The sequence below is a fragment of the Girardinichthys multiradiatus genome, chromosome 18 (assembly GCF_021462225.1).
Source record: "Girardinichthys multiradiatus isolate DD_20200921_A chromosome 18, DD_fGirMul_XY1, whole genome shotgun sequence".
In the NCBI taxonomy this organism is placed as follows: domain Eukaryota; kingdom Metazoa; phylum Chordata; class Actinopteri; order Cyprinodontiformes; family Goodeidae; genus Girardinichthys; species Girardinichthys multiradiatus.
The window spans coordinates 13,759,980-13,779,876 of NC_061810.1; the positions used below are offsets into that span (position 1 = coordinate 13,759,980).

The window sequence follows — 19,897 nt, forward strand, 5'->3', positions numbered from 1 at the left end:
GTCCTGTTGATGATGATAAATGGATCTAAGTTGAGTGAGTCTGCTCGTGTTGTATGTTGAACCAAAATATTTAAAAGAAAATAAAACTTCTGGAAGGCAATAAGATGACAATTTACAGAAGTACATGTCTGCATTGTACAGGTCACATTTTATATTCTGAAAAAAAAGTTAAATAATGAATCCCCTCTCCAACAAACTGTTCACTTGACACAACGCAGTCAGGCAGGTGCCATTCTCCTGGCAACTGCCAAACCCAGACTCATCCATTGGGTTGTTGACAGAGACACATGCTTTGTAACTCCAGAGAACATGGTTCAACTGCTCTTTAGTCCAGCGGCAGATTCAGATGCTTAGCAATTCACAAAGATATGCAAGGCTTGGAATCAGCTACACGTTGAAATACGTATCGTTTTTGAGCTCATCTGACAGCTGCATGATGTTTGGAGGTCTTTTCCTATCGACTCTGCAGAAAGTTGGTGACATCTGCACACTATGAATGTCAGCATCTGCTGTGATTTTACATGGCCTATCACTTTTTTGGCTGAGTTGCTGTCATTTTTAATTGTTGAGTGTAGAGTATTTAGCAACCACGAAATTTCAAGACTCATCCTACAGGTGACATCCTAACTGGAATCCAATGAACTCCAGAAAGTTTTATACATCTGTTGTATGGCCATTGAAATGATTGAAACACCTGAACTCAATAATAGACAGGTGAGCAAATACTTTCGGCGGTATAGTAGCAATAAACAAGATGCCAAGCTAAGTTCTTAAAATACAAACTGTGTTGTGAAGTTGAGCTAATTGAAATCATGTTGCTCTGTAAATCAGGAGAAAACACAGATCAGTTACCTGATGAGAGATCTAGCAAAACTATTTGTTGTGGAACCTCCATCTGCTGAATGAGAATACCTCACTGTATTTGCAGCCTATCAGATTTGTTCTGATGAAATGAATCCAGTCAGGACTTTGTTTTGACAGTTCTCGCTCACAACTGTCGCACAAATGTGGCGAAGAAATTGCAGCAAAAAGCAATTTGCAGTGCAGACAGGGCTTGGGAAAAGCCAACTCACTCGGGTTTGATTCACATTTCATCATACTAAGTAGGTGGAACTGTCCTCTATCTGGATATGTTAAAGCTCCACAAGTGGCCCAGTTCCTAGCATGTGGCAACAAAAGCGTCACCATGCAGTAATGAATCAAATTAAGTGGAATGTCAGCTAGGCTAACAGAGCTCCCCTTCTCCCCTCAGCATGAAAAGAAATAGTTTCATGGCTCCAATTTGTGTCATGCCCTCGCCGGAACATATTTTTGTATTTTATCTAAAAAACAGAAATTGAAAAAAATATGCCTCTGGCAAAGACATGATGGGAAGAAGAGAGGGAAAAAATCAATTTGAAATGTGAAATATGCATTCATTCTCCAGTCACAGGTAGATTGGTAAATTATAGAACAAGGTCTTTGCTTTAAGTGGGATGTAAATATGAGGACTAACATGAATGACATTTCAGGCAGAGTAAATGCACCTGATCTCATTTTCTCGTTCTTTATCCTTTTTTTCTAGTGTTTGAAGATTAAAGTGAAGGATTTTGTGAAGGAAAACTGTTACAGCGACATCCCTATATCAGCAGTAGCACCGCTGCTGATGTCGTGATGAGCACTACATATAAAAGTGTAAAATGAAAAGGCAAACGCAAGAAATAGAAAGCAGGGATTTAAATGTATAAATAATTGTTTCACTCAGGCTAGTGAACATTTGTGACAGCTCATATGGATTCAGTAAGAAAAATATAAAGTTATACTTTTTTTTTAAAAAGCCAGCTAACGCTTGTGGGTAGAGGAAGTAAACAGTTATCTTAGTTTACTTCTTTGTTTAACCTCTAGCCACATTCTGTTTTTATACCACATCAATTACACCTAATGCTTCCATGCTATTCTCCCAGAATATAATCTTTACTTAGGATAGAACAGCTTGACTTTTTATAATGGAGGTTAAATAAGTTAACCTAACAATATAAAATAGAGAGAATAGAGTATAATTGTGAAATAATTATTAATAAAGAAATTCTGAGCCAGATTTGGGTTATTTGTATGAAATTACAGTAATTTTGATAGTAGGCTATTTCTATTGGAAAACCAACAGGCAAATTCACAAAGCAATCTGTTGGTGTAAAGTGTGTGCAAACCTGCATTAGTGCAGGTCATCAGAAATTGTATAAAAGATTAAGCTTTATGAATGCGTTTGGAGGGAAGACTGGCTCATGCAAAGCCGAAGCAAATTATGTTGGATGTAATGGCTGTAGGCATATTTATTAGGGGTGCACAATTTAAAAAAAATCTTTCAATGACAATATTGTTAAAAATTGCGATGACGGTATTAGTTGCATTATGTGTATTATCTTCTTTCCTCTCTTCCTCATCTGTGCCTCTTACACTCTGTGACCTTTAGCATTTTGGGGAATGTCATTTGTGTCCAGTGTGAGCATCTGCTGCTGTGAGCACAATGCAAATTCATAACATTTGGAATGTATCAATCAACAATTATTGCTCTGCAAACAGCCATTTGTGGTATGTATTTGCAATCTGCTTTGTGAATCCAGTGCAGGAAGGAGCAAATAGCAGATGCAAAATGGTTGTTGACAGAAAACCTACAGCTTTTGGTAGTGTGGGAAAGCTGTGACTTTGCTTAATTTTGTGAACTCATTACTTCATTTTGGTACAAAGATAAAGTTTAGTTGGATACTGGGAACTGAAGCCATGCCTAAAGAAGAAAAAACTTAATTTTTGACTCTTCTGTCTCGGTGAAACTACACATGGTGAACAAACCTTCTTGTTGTTGCTTTTTTATCGGTGTTGTTGCTGGCTTTGTTTTGAAGTGTGTTAATACAATTACTTATGGCAATTTTCCTTTGCTGCAAGGAAAGAAGTGGATTGTGTGTCATAGTGAGAATCCCAAACCCCAAGAGCATGTTTATCTTTTTTATTGGAAGAAATGTGCTTCAGACTGAATAACAGAGGCAGGATTTACCCTCATAAAGGTAATTCCCACCCAGAAAGAACTGCAGAACCACCTCGCAAACAATGCTACACATTGATTTTCCTGCTACCATTTTCTCACCATGAGGTCCAGTTTCATTTACCAAAATGATTCAAAAGTAACCATTGAATTTTGCAAGCAGTGTGAAAGTCTATTTGCATCACTAGCTGGAAACCAGAAGGTGTATCCGATGTCTTTGGGGCACGGGCAGAAGATGAACAAGGGAAGCGGCAAAAGACCGGTTCTATATATAGCAAGTAATCTGTCATCTCATTTTTGTCTTCCCCCCCTTACCCTCATTTTTGCTTTGAGGAATGAGGGATTGATGTTCAGAAGATCAGAGAAAGTAAAGGGGGATTCATGAAGGCTTGGTGTGAGAAGAATAAGTAGAGCCAGTATACATGTGTGTGTGTGTGTGTGTGTGTGTGTGTGTGTGTGTGTGTGTATGTGTGTGTGTGTTGAAAGGAGGAAGGAAGGGCTGTGAGCAGAGAGATCGATCACTGCTGCTTTTGGAGACCCAGTTACAGCTGGCTCGAGTCCAGCCCAAGTGCTTCAGCTCTCACAAGTAAAAAAAAAAAAGACATCTGACAGTTTTCGAAACAGTTTTCTACTGAGTTTCATCCCGCACTGCAGAAATTCCATTTCCTCTCAATCTGCAACAGCTCTTCCTCAAGTCAGACATTTCTGCAGTGGGTATTCTTTGAACGTCCAGTCAGCTGTGACAGGCCAGACTCCCTGACTGAAATCCCTCTGCCAGTTAGAGACAAATATGCTTTGTTCACAAGTGCACACACACATTTGTAACACTTAAAGGACACATTCATAGCAAAATGCTGTGAGGTTTTATAAAGGTCCAGGTTAAAAGGGTTTACTTTTGGCTACTTCAAAGCAGGGATGAAGAACTGGATAAAGTAGGTGAAAAGAGATGACGGGAGATGCATCAAGGAGGTGGAAGAAGTTAACAATAGGAAAACAGTGAGGAAAGATATAAAACAGTTCTATAGATGCACAAGACAAAAGAAAGGCAGGTTTCTCTGCAAATTCAGCATATTTTATTGGAACACATGGTGGGTCACATATGGATCAATACATAAAAGAACAATTGAACAATTTGAAAGTCTAAACTGTTTTACTATGTGTAGTTTTGACTGTTAACGAAGATCTGTTTAGTTAGAACCTGTGGGTGCTCTCCACATTTATCAGCACCCCTTGTAACGATGTAAAGAAAGCCTTAAAATAATATTCATCTTTTAGTGCAGTAAGATGAAACCACTAAACATTCTGAAAATTCTATGCTTTATCATTGAAATTGTACTGCACATTATTGCATGGGGAAAAATCCAACATTGGAAAATATTTTTTCACATAAAATTAAATGTAACTCAGTTATTGTCATCTTAGCTGTTAATATTTGGTATAAGACAATCTCTTGCCAACAGGACAGCAATTTGTCTATTGCATTTCTAATGGTTGGATCCCATAGAAAGAGGGATCTTTGACCATTCTATTGCATAAACATTTATCATTCAGTCCTGGATCCTCTTTAATGGCTTAATGTTTTTGATCTAAGGGATAACATGGTGATGGAGGAGATTATATTAGGATCATTATAGCCTTATTGCCAAAACAAAAAAACAGTGAAGATCCATTTCAGTTTACTGGTTGAGGCAAACAGATTTTGTATCATAAAATCTCCTGGTAGTTCATGATGTTGTCCAATCTAACTAAGTTCCAAGCACCACAGAACTCCCCCATATCTAACAGTGGGCAAGAGGTCAGTCAGTCAGTCATCTTCTGTACCGCTTTGTCCATAGTGGGCCACAGGGAAGCTGGTGCAGCAGTCTACGGGCGGGAGGCGGGGTACACACACAGGTATTCACACACCTAAGGGCAATTTAGAGAGACCAATTAACCTAAGAGCCATGTTTTTGGACTGTGGGAGGAAGACGGAGTACCTGGTGAGAACCCACGCATGCACAGAGAGAACATGCAAACTCTATGCAGAAAGGCCCTCATCCGGGAGTCAAACCCAGGACCTTCTTGCTGCAAGGCCACAGTACTACCAACTGTGCCACCGTGCAGCCCACCTAAGTAATATGTTGACAAAAAGTTCAGACTCATGTGACCAATCCACAAGGTTCTGATTAAACTCCCAGTGGACTTTTGTTATCCCCACATATTTTCTGACATGCCCTCCAAGCCACCACTTACCATCTGTTAGCATCTAATGGTTGCTGCAGAGACTTGATGACCTCAAGACGCCACTCTTTGCTGCAGCTTAGGATACTTTTCACATCCCCTACCATCAGTGACGACTGGTGATAAAACAGTTTGTCGTCACTTGCCTGCTGCTGGATTTTTAAGTCTTTTTTGAACCCATTCATACACACATTCTCACACTGACAGTGGTAAGCTACATTGTAGCCACAGCTGCTCTGGGGCAGACTGACAGAAGTGAGGCCGCCATTCAATCAGCGCCACCGGGCCCTCTGACACCCATCGGCAGGCAAGGCGGGTTAAGTCTCTTGTCTGAAACACCTTCACAACTTCTTTGGGACCTGGACAAATTGATGAAATTGATGAAACAATGAATTCTGCTATCTCAGTGCAATTGTGTTATGCAGTTTGACAATGTTCTAAAGCACACCAGCTGGTCCACCCACTGAATGGTTTAAAACAAAACAAGAAAACAAAGATTTGGAGTGGCCTAGCCAATATTCAAACTAAAATACACTTGGGATTAAGTTGTATTAGCTTCTACAGCAACACTCCAGTGGATTTAAAACAATTCAGCTAAGAATAATGGGCCAAAATCCCTCTAACAGTGAGGTAAAACCCTCATTGCTAGTTTTCACAAACTCTTGATGTCAGTTGTTGTCACCAAGGGTGGCACCACCAGCTATGAGGTGGAGGGATGTAAATATATTTTTATATGGAACCAAGTTGGCTTGGAAAGAGTTTTTTTTTACCTTAATAAATGAAATCATCATTTGAAAACTGCTTATTGTATTTCATCGCGTAATCTTTGACTGGTAATAAAAGTTCTTTATGTTTGACAAAAAAGCATAACCCTAACAAAATTATAAGGGGGCAAAAATACTTTTTCACAGATCTCTACTGCAATTAAAAGTTGCATTTTTTTATTTTCATTATGACACTATGCAAATGAAACATATTATGTTGAGGCTTTATACACATCTTTTACCAGGTGCCATTACATCTCGAGGGTACAATACAGAATTGAAGAGCCTCATTAGACCAACTTCACCATTAATTGACAGTACAGTTAGCTTGCTAGCTCCGGCTAGAAACACTTTCTGTGAATAATTCAGAGAGGTGTAAATAAAATATATCCTGTGGCTTCCACCTAAAAAACTGAAACAAGATATCTGCCATGCTGAGTAATGACTTCTTCTGTACTTGATGAGTTCAGTAGTGACAGGCAAGCAGATGCACCCATGAAAAAGAGAGAGAAACCATACCTCAAAATTCAGTTATTCACATTGATATTCAAGAATGGGAGTGCTTCTTCATTCAAAACTGAATATTTTAGTTTCAAATACCGTACATTCACCTTTGATAAGACGCTAATCCTTTAATATTCCCAGAATAACAGTCAACATTTATTGCCTTTCCCCAATGATAAGAGCAATACTTTTTATATAATAGATGAACACTTTAAAATGGCAAAAACATGACATAAATCATCTCCAGAACACATTGCCTCGTTAGCAATGGGACAGTGCACCATTTAAACATCTTAGATATCAGACACTTATGTCAGAGTGGCAGAAATGACTCTCACAGAGGCAGACTGAGGGTGGCAAGGACAAAGAATTAGAGCGCTGGTAACAAAGCAGGAAAAGATGAATTGACCACAATATGCAGCCTTTACTCGAGTGTCCCACTGGCACTACAGTGTTAACACACTGCGGTGATGTAGTAGTCCCACTATGTGCCAAAACTACAATCGAGACTGAGCAGAAATCAATACATGCTGCGGTCAATAACCCACTGTGGCGCCTGTGATTATGACAATGACTTCAGGTGGTTGGACTGTGGATCATGTTCAAGGGCTCAAGGGCATTGCTTCTAGTACACAAAACATTTTTCTTTATTTCCAAAAGGTCATTCTATAAGGAAACTATCTCATTTTTACTGCTCACCTTTGCATTATCAATTTATGCACTAATTGAAATTGAACTGGTTATGTGTGATGTTACACTCCTGCTCTCACAAAACAAAACAAAAGATAATGCTATTTAAATTATTAAAATGCAGAATGGGAAATAGAGTACAGTGGGCTAGAAATCTTGGATGATAAGACATTTATTCCAAACAAGATATGTTTAAAAGGTCCTTGTGTGCTTATACTGTTTTCCAAATGTGTTTTAATGTCTTTGCACTTCTCTAGGAGTCCGAATGCCAGAGTTGAGAAACTTAAAAGATATCTCCTGGTTGAGCCCTAGGAGACTGGCATCTGACAACAGCTGCACGTCTTGACTCCCTCACTCTTTCCCTTCCCCTCTCTGTAAATCACATTCAAACTTTAAACCCCCCCTCCTGCTGAACCACCTTACCTACCAATTTACATACCCATACAAATCAACATTACTCTTATATTTTTACGTACCCAGCTTTTATTTATTTTCATTTTCAACAAATAATTGTTCTGTTAAAGAAAGAGCCCGGTGTCAGTATCAGTCAGTCCGACAGACAGGCACTCTGTGTGATTTGTATCCTAAGCTTCCTCTCATCTCATTTTTCTCTGACACAACACTTTCTAAATTAGCTGCCTGACACCAACCAGTGCCTGAGCCTGGGTGCCTGCTTACCAAAGATGCCTCCTTGACCTTTTAGAAACCTATAATCAGGACATCAAATAGATGTCAATATAAAAAGGTTGCAAAAATATCCTCGTAGATTGAGAATATTTCATTTATGTGCTTAAAAGTACAAAGCACAACTGGAACAATATTTTAAAACAGTCATAAGCCTTGTTTGAGATGTTTTTACAAAGCACTGACTCAGTTGTTGCCACCTTTTGAACTCAACTTGCTTTTTATCCAACAGGTCTTGGATACTGAAAGGTTGGTGATTAACGCTGGTGCTGTTGACATTAATGAGCACTGCTCTTTTTCTGCCATTCTTGTAGCTGGCATCTGCCCACTTTACACATGCAGAGAGAAAACCGTGCAGTGCCTAGCTGGAGGGCGGAGTAGAGACAGCTAACATACTGTAGATTAATTAGAATAACAGCGTACTGAAAGCTGCCTCCAACTTCATTACCTCACCGTTACAGTGGATTCATTGGTGGGATTAACGAAACATTTATCCACACATATGTGGGAAACAATTAAAACCACTTAAGACATTTATGTAGTATAGTCCTTCATTTTTAATATTGCACTTTTTTAGGACAACAACAAAACATGCTGTTTTATAAGCAGAGATACTGACATGAATGCCGTTACCAGTAGTATGATTTAAATAGGACTCTTAAATAGGACTGAAATATCAGAAAAAGCACAGCTGAAACCATCTCTCTTTTTGTTCCTGTTTATGTGCAAGCTGCTGTTAACAATGCAGTACAGCCAGAAAAAGAAAAGGAGTTTAAAAAGTCCCACGAACCATTGCTGCGAAAGCCCAGTGGCTTCTTGATAGAGTTTATTAGTCGGGTGGCATTCATTTAGACAGATACTAATTGCATTGAGTGTGTTCAGTAGTTTTCAGTAACAATGTAGGGGAGGACATTGCTTTACCATTGGCTAAATAGCTACCTAAGAAAGGTTGCAGTAAAAGTTATTTATACCCCTGACATATTTAAAATGTAAAATAATTTTCATTCAACCAAGAAGTTTGTTTTTGATAGGAAATGAGACAGGCATCACTCTGAAGAAAAAATACTCAGTAAAAGGACTATAAATTTAGTAAAACATAAAAATAAAAAATCAATATTTCTATTTACTGAAAACTGTTTCAAACATGATTTATGGAAAACTTTTGTATTGCCATTAAAGAAAATGAGTTCCCTCCTCTAATAGCTGACCAGCTTTTTGCATGTTTCCACTGGAATTGTGACTATTTTTATTTTCATGACATTCATGAATTTAAGTCTACATGAATGTGTCGGGTATGTGTAGCGTGTGTAGCGACAACTGTGACAGTGCAAGGACAGGTTCATTTACAGTTGTCATCTGATCACACAATAACAAAGTGGCTTGGGCTGTTAATTGAAAGCAATGTTTGCTTCAACTTTAATAGGATTATCATATACATTCCTTGGAACTGTCATATGAAAGACAAGATTACTGGGATGTATTCTTTACTCTGGAGTAAGATTTTAAGTCCTCTATGGTAGCAACCATCTTTTAGTAAAGTAGTGAGCTGTTTCTCTGTCTTATTCTATGCAAAATGTACAATCTTAACCTGTGGCTGTCTCAAAAATACAGTTTTCACAATCTTGGTGTGAACATAAGTAGAAAGTGGAGCTGGGCAGTCAGATTGAGCAAGTGAGAGTAAGTAAAGGTTGAAAACAAATGAGTGGCTGTCAGTCATATAGGTCTTGGCATTTAAGTCCTTCGCCGAAGACAGCACACAGTGATGGATTTGCATGGTGACCAAACTGAATGTAGGACTAAATAACCAGAAAACGTCAAGGCACATTCTTTAGCTGGACAAGATTTCAAGTGTGACAGAGATTCTTTGTGCTACAGGGCAGTGTAATAAGTGGAAAACAAGTGTATACATGAGTTGCTGTTAGCAGAAATAATGGCTGGATCTGTTTATGCAAAAGGGGTAAAAACAGACTCCAACTGCATCATACATGGCTACTTTTACTAGAGCATCCATCTTAATCCAATGTATATGAGAAATACATTGAAAATTTATATTTTGTTTTTGTCCCTCTTACAAAATATGGAAACCTGTGCAAAGAAAAGCAGGAATGTAAACAGCATACTGGGTTTATTGGGAGCAGTGATGATTGTACAGTCTATGACTAAATGTATAACAATATATATATATATTTTCTAAATCTAACCAGTTTTCTATGTAGATACACATTAAATCAAAAACTAACAAAAGAGTGAAGATGAAAAAAGACCATGACTGGAGAAACAAAGGTTGTCCTAAATCAAGATTCTTGTTTATGGGTCTTTGGATGCCTAGAGTCTTAGTTGAATATCAGTAAGCGAGACCCTGGAAGTGAAAATGGATTTCACAATTTTCTGTTTGCTTTAGTCTGACCAATATGTTTTAGGAGGTTACAAAACTAATAACTAAGTTTATTAACCAATAATCCCATAAATTGTTTTAAAAACACTAAATGAGATTTTTTGTAGTAAATTCAACAATAAAACTAATTGTTATCAAACTTTTCATTAGGTTTTAAAATATGCTGAGAAATATCATATGTCATAATACAATTGTATGTAAGATTTTAGTTCAGGTTCTACGCCATTTTTGGAGCATAACTTTTTCTAGGGAGATCTTTTAATAAAAAACTTTGAAAGTAGTGTGAGTTGAACAGACTGCAATATTTGAAAACCTCTATAAAGTATGATGAATCTGTCCATTTTCTATTCTCACACTGATTTTATTTTATTTTATGAAATTTATAATACATTTATAAATTATAGTGGCTTCAAAGTTTTATCTTAATTCTTTTGAAACATTTAACTTAACTGAGGCATATTTTTGTGCTTTCATGTGCCTATGCTTAAATTGAGATCTTTCATTTATTCACCTTTTTGCACTTCCATCACATCCGTTTATTATCTTCTTCTAGCTCATTTTTACAAACTTGCATTACCCGGTTCCTGCTCCTGTCTCTCGCAGCCTCCCACTCTCTCTCCAAACTTCGATGTCCCTCCATTGTTCCCAGATGATATTGTATGAACTCTCATTACAGGGGTGGTAATAGGCTCCTCTGCTCAAGATCCTCTTTATTATCTGTCAACTGCGGGTTACATCTCTAAGCTGATTAGCCAGAGCTGCCTTTTCAGCATTTCAATTGAGGCCATTTTGAGTAGTCATGCATATTGTGCGCCTTACGTTCATTACTGACATTCTTAGAGCATTACACAATGTTCAAATACAGTAATCCAAAAAGCACATTACTGCAGCGTGGTTAAGAGAGCAACAAAAGAATGACATCAGGGCACATTTTAAAACTGGTCTCACAGGGAAATGGCTGAAGTAGCTATTAAAAGCAATCCAAAGCAATTTGTAGCAGTGGAGAGACATGCGATTTTAGCATGAATGGCCCAGCTGGCAATCACTGCTGTCACATATGTAAAGCAAATGCACCATGAAGCATTTGTTTTACTTTAAAGAACAAATCAAAAATATATTTCTAAGAGCATCAGTGCCTTGCAAAAATATTCAGAACTCAAGACCTTATTCACATTTAGTTACGTTACATCCGCCACACTCATTTTGTTTTCCTATGGAGGGGATTTTATGTGACTTCATAACACAAAGCGCCTGATTGTAAATTGCAAAGACAATAATACATAGTTTACATTTTTTTACAAATAAAAATCTGCAATGTGCCTTGTATATTTGTATTTAGTTTACCTGAATCCAAAATTTGTAGAATCTTGTTTCACAATCACAGCTGCAAGTCTTTTATTGGTATGTCTCTGCCACCTTTGAACATCTGCAGAGTGACATTTTTGCCAGTTCAGTCAGATTAGATGGAGACTACCTATGAACATTACTTTAGAAGTCTAGCCATAGATTCTCATTTGGACTCAGGTCTAGGCGTTGACTCGGTCATTGTAACAAATTAATATGCTTTGCTATAATCCATCCCATTGTAGCTCTGGCTGTATGTGTAGAGCTGTTTTCGTGCTAAAAGGTCAACCTCTTCTTAGTCTCAAACTCTTTGGAGCTTCTAATGGGTTTTCTTCTAGGATTGTCCTTTATTTAGCCACATCCAGCTCCCTGGTCATAGCTGAAGAAATAATTCCCAAAACATGATACTACCACCACCATGTTTTATGGTGGCAAGGGTGCATTTAAGGCAATGCACAGCTGTTAGTTTTCTTGCCACACTTATTGTTTAGAATGTAGGCAAAATATTTATAATTCAGTTTTTGTCTCTGAGATGTTAAAAGTTCTTCTCCACAACTTAATCCCTGACTTATCTGACATTTTGCTTGGTCTTCATGATGCTGCTTCGTCACTAATGTTCTCTAACAAACCTCTGAGGCCTCCAGAAAACACCTGAGATTAAATTTACTATTTACTTAATAATTAAACTTCTTAAGGCAACTGGTTGCACTGGTTCTGGTATAGTAGTATCTGAGTAGAAGGGGCCTGAAAACATATCACACTTTAGTAATTTTTATGTATAAAACCATAAATAATTTTACTTTCACTTTACATTTATTATTTATCTCATGTTGGCCTATAACATAAACTGTCAATAAAATACACGAAAGTTAGTATGACAATATGAGGAAATCCAACAGCTGTATGAAAAACTTTGCATGATACTCAATGCCAAATTTTTTAACACTGTCCCAATGACCTGATTTAGCCCTCCATGGTGGTTTAGTGGCCTAAGTCCGCGTCTTTACACAAGGGACCCAGTTTCGAATGCCGGTTGTGTCAGGAAGGGCATGCAGTGTAAAAACTGCCAAGTCTGTGTGCAAGTTGTAATGATTTGCTGTTGCGACCAATGACCTAATAAAAGTGTCAAGACAGGGGCTGCTAATTAGAAAGCCGAACTCAAAGCCCCACAGAGTTGTGAGCACCTATGCGATTAATTTTCCTCTCCGAATATCCCTCTTCATATCATTTCAGACAAGATTCCACAGGAAATGTCCCTCATAAGACCAGAGGGCAGGAAAAGAATAAGAGAGGGGAAAGCAGAAGTGGCAAAACACTTAACATGAGAAGCAGGAAGAACAAGTTATGACTTTTAGTACTAATGGTTTTAGGTTCCATAAAAATATAATTTATAGTGTGAATAGCTATATTGTGTGTGAGAGTGGCTGCTTGTGTCTACGTGATTGCATTTCTTTTGTCACTGGCATTAGAGCCGAAGTATGATGTTCAGTAAGTATTAAAAGTGTATGGTTAGAGTTTAATAAATACTCCCATGGCTCCTTAACTGTGTTTTATCATTCCATCCCTGTATGACTCAACCCTTTTTTCCACATACACACAGACGCATACCCACTAATCCATTCAGTCATTGTTAATCCACTTGTATGCGGGTGCAGAGTTCTGCTAAACACGACTGATAATCGCGTCACTCACGGTGATGCTTCACCTGTCTGTATTTTGCTTGTCATTCCTGTCGTTGCACCCAGTTTGTTTGAAGAATAAACCTTGTACCATGCACTGAATATAGCCAACTAAATCTGGAGATCATCATTGTCACACAAAAGCCAGTAAAATGTCATGTTTTCGGTTGTAAAAATTTGACAAACAGCTCTGCTGCACTTATAACAACTGTCTGGGAGGAGACTGACGAGATGGGGTATAGTCCTAGACATGAGGGTTTCTTTACCACTCATGATCTATTTGTTACAGAACATCTGAAACAGAGCAGGTGTGAAGCATGAGTATGCTTCTAGATAATTTTTTACCCTGCTCTCATATAATCCTTTGTAAATTATACATTTTGCTGTATAAAAAATTGTAATTGCTGCTGATGTATTTTAAGACGTAAATTCATTTTAAGCTCCTTGTTGCTCTTCAACGAGACAACATAGGCTGAAATTAAGAAGCCTGCATTCAAATATTTGAATTTTGTCAAAATTAAACTGTCTAAATATAAATAATCTAGGTTATGTAGTTTTTGGAAGAAAATTATCAATCAGGTTCAGTTAGAGAGGTTTAGCTAATTTAGTAGATTGCTTTAAATAACATTGAACATCACGTTAATATTTGGAAAAACTTTCTTCTGAAAGTAAAACGCTAAGGGAGAGATGAAAAGAACTAATGTAGTTGGTATTCTTTAATCTATGAGGGGCTGTTATGATTTTAAATTGAGCACTGCCCTTTATGTAATATATTGCAAAGCATAATAGGTTAGCATTATAATGTAAAGGGTCTGACTCCACTGCTCTTTTGCAACACTGTGTGTGATGATCAGTTCATGTTGGAGTTTAGAAGGCTTATGGACCTTCTGTTTGGTATTGTTTTCTTGGAGCTCTAATGCTTGAATGAGGGCCAAATAGGTGGGAAGCAGGGTGAGAAGTGTCCATTGAGATGTCTTGAGTACTGCTGAGAAGTTGTACAAAATCTTCATGGAGGTGGGTGGACAGATAATTGTCTTGTGTGCAGTTTGATGCTGTTCTGAAGCTCCTTCCTGCATGCTTCAGTACAGCTCGAGTACCAACCAGTGGTGTAGTACAATGGTACACTGTGCGTTGAAGAGCAGTAGAATTGAATAAGTAAATTTGGCCATTGGTTGTTTGATTTTATTAAAACCTACAACAAAGTCTAGTTTCTGCCTCCTCTACCTCTTTAGTTTTGTAAATTGAGTTAAACAGGAGTTTCTTTGTCCTTCATCTGCTTAGAAACAGTCTGTGTGGGAAGCATCTTCATGTTAGATTTACAACCCTATACAAATTGACATGTGGTCTTCATTGATGAATCAAACCAAAACTATCATCAAATTAGGAGAGGTACTTAGTGTTGTGTGAAGACTGCAGTCTAAAAATGTGAATCTGGGAAACAAGTAAGTAACTGAGGGAGGTTGTTGGTAAGAACATATTTTAACTAGTTTTAGGAGAATTTAGGGAAGTTCATATTTGACACTTATGAGATTTGAGCTTTTTTTAGTTACCAGAATAGTACCAGAATAAAATAGGAGAAAACTTGAGGTCATCAAGGTACTTTTCTCATTAAATTTAAACAAAAAAAAAAACCTTTTACAACGCATGATGCAGGACATATCATTAACTTTTTTCCAAAATACCAAAATTAATTGTAAAGTAGCAAGAAGCATAACTACAAAATTACTTTGACAGCTTTGCCAGATATTGGTATTGCAAAGAAGTAGGCATACCTAGTGGTATTCTGGTTATTAAATTCTGCTAAGAAAGACATAAATGGTAATGTAATCAGTGTCTCTGATTTAAAAGAAATTATAATTCAAAGATGTTGTAATGGCAGGGTTTTTTTAATAATGCATCAGACAGACTAAGATGTACCCATAGGTACTTTACCTACTTCTACCCTGTAAAGGATCCAGATGCAGCTGGTGAATCTTGTGTCGTAGTCCTGCTGGAACAAATTCTGTAAAAACTGTAACTTTTTCAAATCCAAAGAGAATTTATTTTCATGGCATTTATGTTTAAATTACTAGGTGGAGACTCTAATCATAGAAAACTGGATTAGAAATGGATTTCCACTGAGAAGGATTGTCTTGCATCACACACAGCTTTACAAAAAAAAAACAGAAATAAATAAAAAGATAAATTAGGTAGCACTGCAGGGACATCTAGAGATTTAGATGGATGAAAACAAAATACTAAAAGGAAACATGACTAAGAGATTGTGGAAAAGAAGACGGGAAAACAGGAGGAATGAGAGAGAAAATTAAAAACCCATGGGAGAGAAGAACCAGTGAGATTAGGATTGAGAGGAGTGCAGACTAGGAAGACAGCGGTGATTTAAAGGGTAAATAGTTTAGGAAGAGAAGCACCACCAATTCATCCGGAACCAAAACTGTAGAGACCAAAAGATGAAGAGATGCTGAGAAGTAAAACCTGGTGAAGGGGGCACCAGATGGAGGGGATTATTCAGGACTAAATCTACACAGGGAAGGCCAGAGACGTAAAGCGCTGCAGACTCCAGCTGCCAGAAATAGACCTAAAAGACGTACAGTCCCACCACCACCACGATGATCAAACACTGCCTGGACAGCAAAGCATACTACAGCTACAACTGTTGCCATAAACAACATGAGAAATCTCAGAACAGATACAATAATGATGCCCCATGATTCTCATGTGTTCAACAAAATCACTTAGGTGAATTAATGTTGTGAATCACTAGTTTCAAGTGCTGAGCTTTACACACAGCAGGGAGCTGTATGTTCTGTTCTGTTTCCTGTGACCAGCAAAAAAAAGCCTGTTGTGCTAACTATCTACATATATATCTATAGGAGAAAGTGGTGAAAACAATAAAACTGTTCACCAACCCTCCCAATAACTCCCGTTACGGGCAAATGCCTGATAATCATTTGGTTTCCTATGTTGTGAACAGAAAGGGAAAACAAAGCAGGGGAGGGGATTTGCATGCAAAGCTCAGTCGATTCACCCCTAGCCAATGCATGCCCCCATTTTGTACACAGCTTCTATCATTACTCCCTACCTCTGTTTCCCACCTATACACAAACCAGCTGTCAAAATATGCTAAACTATTGCTCATCAGTCCATTTTTCTTGGTGTTTAAGTATAAGAAATACATTCTTGAAATGAAACTCTCTGTTTTTATTGACATGAATTTTATATTATGTTACAAAGATTTTATATTTCCATTGATTGTAATTCTGATTCATTTGGGTCAGCTGACTGAACAAATAGGAAAGATTATAATGCAGATCAAACCAAAAAGACTCTGAGTGACTTTCTGTTGCTAGATTACATTTAACTGAGTTGTATTGTCCATTTTCCCTATACCTAGCTAGAATTACATTATAGAAAATTACTCCAAATGATTAATTGTCAAAGTTTCAATGGAGCGAACAAATTGTCAGATAGTTGGCATGAAATGTCCCATGGAAGACAGGTCCTACTTTTATGACCAAAATGGCAAAAGTATGATTTGGAAAAAGGGGAGACATGACCAGCATCCACATAGAAGTGTAGAATGATTTTTTGTTACCTTTTCCTGTGTGCAGATCAAACCGTGAGCCTGCAACAAAAGAAAAACAAACTGTATCATTAAGTCATTGATGTCAACTATACAATTACTCACATGGGATGAAAAGGCACTTTTTTCCTTTTTTTCAGTGTCTGATTTGAAATCAGCCTAAACTTTTCCATTTTTTTACCAAAATAATTTTTGTTTGCTGACTGAGAAAATTTGGCAGAATTTTAGATTACCTTCTGATAGACTAATTCACATAATTTGAGTCAAAGCAGGTAGAACTTTGGATGTATTTTTAGGCAACACCTCAAACACAGTGATTCTTTTGTGACACCATGAAAAAATGAAACAAAAATAGGAAGAGAGTTGTTGGGACCACAGCCTTGGTTACAACGTGAAAGGCCAGTACAGGCTTTCCTGGAACTTTCAAAATAAATTGCATTAACCTACTTCCGGCACAGCCAGGAAACGGGGTAACTGCTGACTTCCTGTGACATCACTGTCCAAATAAAAGCACCGCTCTTGCTACATCCTGCCTCTTCTACACGGTCTCCAGAGGGACTGGATGGGGGGGACAGCGCGCTAATGTCTCTTTGCTGGCAAACAGACATAAACTCTTCAACTAGATCCGTGAGTGTCATACAATCACCGATCATATGCACTAAGATAAGTACAAATGAATCACTGTCTGTGTATCCGGTAGATTCATTCATGAACGGGAATTAAGGTACAAGCCTGGCTTTACTTTCTCTCTGAGGCCTACAGAAGCAAACGGTGTTCCAGAGTTCTCTGCAGAGATGCTGTCTCTACGAAGCAGAGTGGAGCAGTTTCCCAGTCTGAAAGGAGGACAACAGGAGCCTCATCCTGTGGTAACGTGCAGTGTGGTCAGCAGACAGAATGGGCCGCCCAGCCCCTGCTCCGGAGGTTGGCTGGAAGCTAACCCTTTGTACACAGAGCTTTCTTCAAACTTCGTCGTCGCCCGGACAACTTCTCCTCAGCATGGGTCAGAGGTTAGGTTTGGGCAGAGTAATAGAGAAAGATTTATGATCTGAATGTTTTTCATTTTATGAAGTTTGGTTTTGGTTGTGAGAAACTCAGCTATCTTGGTGCTAGCAGGTTATCTGCAGCACACGTGCTCAATTTTGGTGTTCTGTGTTTGTGTGTTTTTAAAGTTAAGACAAACTTTATTTAAAGGATGATTTTAAACACAGAAAATCGGCCATAACACGCCGTCCGCACTCATGCATTTTAACCCTTTTATTGTGTATTATGTATTATGTGTATTATGTATTTTAAAGGTGTGTGTTTGATTCTGGTGCTAAGCTATCAGCTTCCTCTGTTAGCTTTCACTGCTAACAAGCTAAGAACACGTGCTTGCCTGCTAGGGAATATTTAACTGACAGGTTGTTAGTTTTCAAGCTAGTAAATAATAGTCCCTAAACATTATTTTACTAAATCTGATAACTAAGTAAACACCATTAAGCCCAATTTCTCCAGAAAGATTTGGCTCTTTTCCAAAACATTCCCTTAATAATATTTCTTTAAATATTATTTTAATAAATAAAGGCAGGTAATGAGGCCCCGTTGAGAATTAGTCATCCAGAAGGTTGGTTTTATTCAGCAGTTCATTCTTAAAACATTATTTTATTAAAATAATATTTTATCTGATCTTGCATTGTGAATGGTTGTCTAAGTTAGTTCTAAGACTAACTTCACGTCACTTCCAGATTATTCAAGATAATCCTTGGTTCTCAAACATAAACAACATTGCATGGTAATGTTGCATCACTCTTTCGATCATGGTTTTCAATCATCTTTAATCAACTTCTTTATATTGTACATAACTCATTAGTCTTCCTTATTCTTTAATTCAGCTTGGTAGTTTAGTTGGATTGTTTTAGCATAGTAAAGAGTTTGTTGATTGAAATATGTTTGACTTTGAGTTGACTTATTTTTGTTAATAAATTCTTGTATTTTAAGAAATTGTGTGAATTCATTCCATATATGTGCAGAGTTTTTGCTGTTCAATAATGTCAGAGCTCGTCTCACACCTTTCTATTTTGTCCTAATACCATCGCCTTACTGGGCTGGTATTCACAGGATAACCCTTAACAGACCGAAATATTATTTGATAAAATATTAAAATATTAATATTAAATAATATTCTCAGATTAATCACAACAGAGTTTTGGACCTCCAGATGTCTGATTCATTCTTGGTTAGCATTTTTAAATGACTTAAGGTGCCATGTTTTTTTCTGCTCAAGCAGTTCTGTGCAAGAATGAAACCACAGAAATATCCAGTTATTATACCCTGCAGGAAGGAGATGGGTTCTGTGTCCCCGAGGTGAACATGTTTTCTTGCAAAAAGTGCATGTATACCACAGAACAAAAGCAAAATACCTTTTTAGGATGCCATGTTAAAATGATAAGAGTATCCACAAGTCCTGTTAGGACCTAGTCTGAAAGACCTCTCGGTGAGAAAGAAGTTATTACTCCAAAGTCAACTTAAAAATCCAGATTATAGTTTGCAAATGAACTCAGCAAAAAATACCTTATGTTTCAGATATGTCTGATGGTCTGAAGAAACAAAAAATAATTGTTTGGTCATAATGACAACCAATACATATAGAAAAAAAGGGGAAAACCTGACAACACCATCCCAACTGTAAAGTATGGTGGTAGCAGCATTATGTTCTGTTGGTGTTTGAAGCAGGAGGGACAGATGCACGTCACAAAGTAGATGGCATCATGGAGAAAAATATTATGTGGGAATACTTTAAGAAATCTGCCAGGAAGTAAAAGCTTGGGCACAAATGGGTTTTCCAAATGCACAATGACCCCACGCATGCCGCTACATTAGTTACAAAGTGACTTAGGAGCAACAAAGTCCATGTTTTAAAGTGTCCAAAGCTCTGATCTTAGTCCCATAAAGAACTGGGCAGAGCTGAAAAGTTGTGTGTAAGCGAGTCGACAGAGAAAAATGTCTCAGTAACGGCAATTTTATCAGGAGGAATGTGTC

The 19,897-nt window shown here is 37.6% G+C and overlaps 1 protein-coding gene across 3 annotated transcripts in view; it reads right to left on the reverse strand.

Annotated features, from left to right (window-relative positions):
• igsf11 (immunoglobulin superfamily member 11) overlaps nt 1-19,897 on the reverse strand; it is a 170,635-nt gene that overhangs the window by 93,940 nt on the left and 56,798 nt on the right. For all 3 annotated transcript variants that reach the window (XM_047390631.1, XM_047390630.1, XM_047390632.1), the window contains one exon: nt 16,892-16,921. In XM_047390631.1, the coding sequence (XP_047246587.1) occupies nt 16,892-16,921 (30 nt within the window). The remainder of the gene's footprint in view (nt 1-16,891; nt 16,922-19,897) is intronic.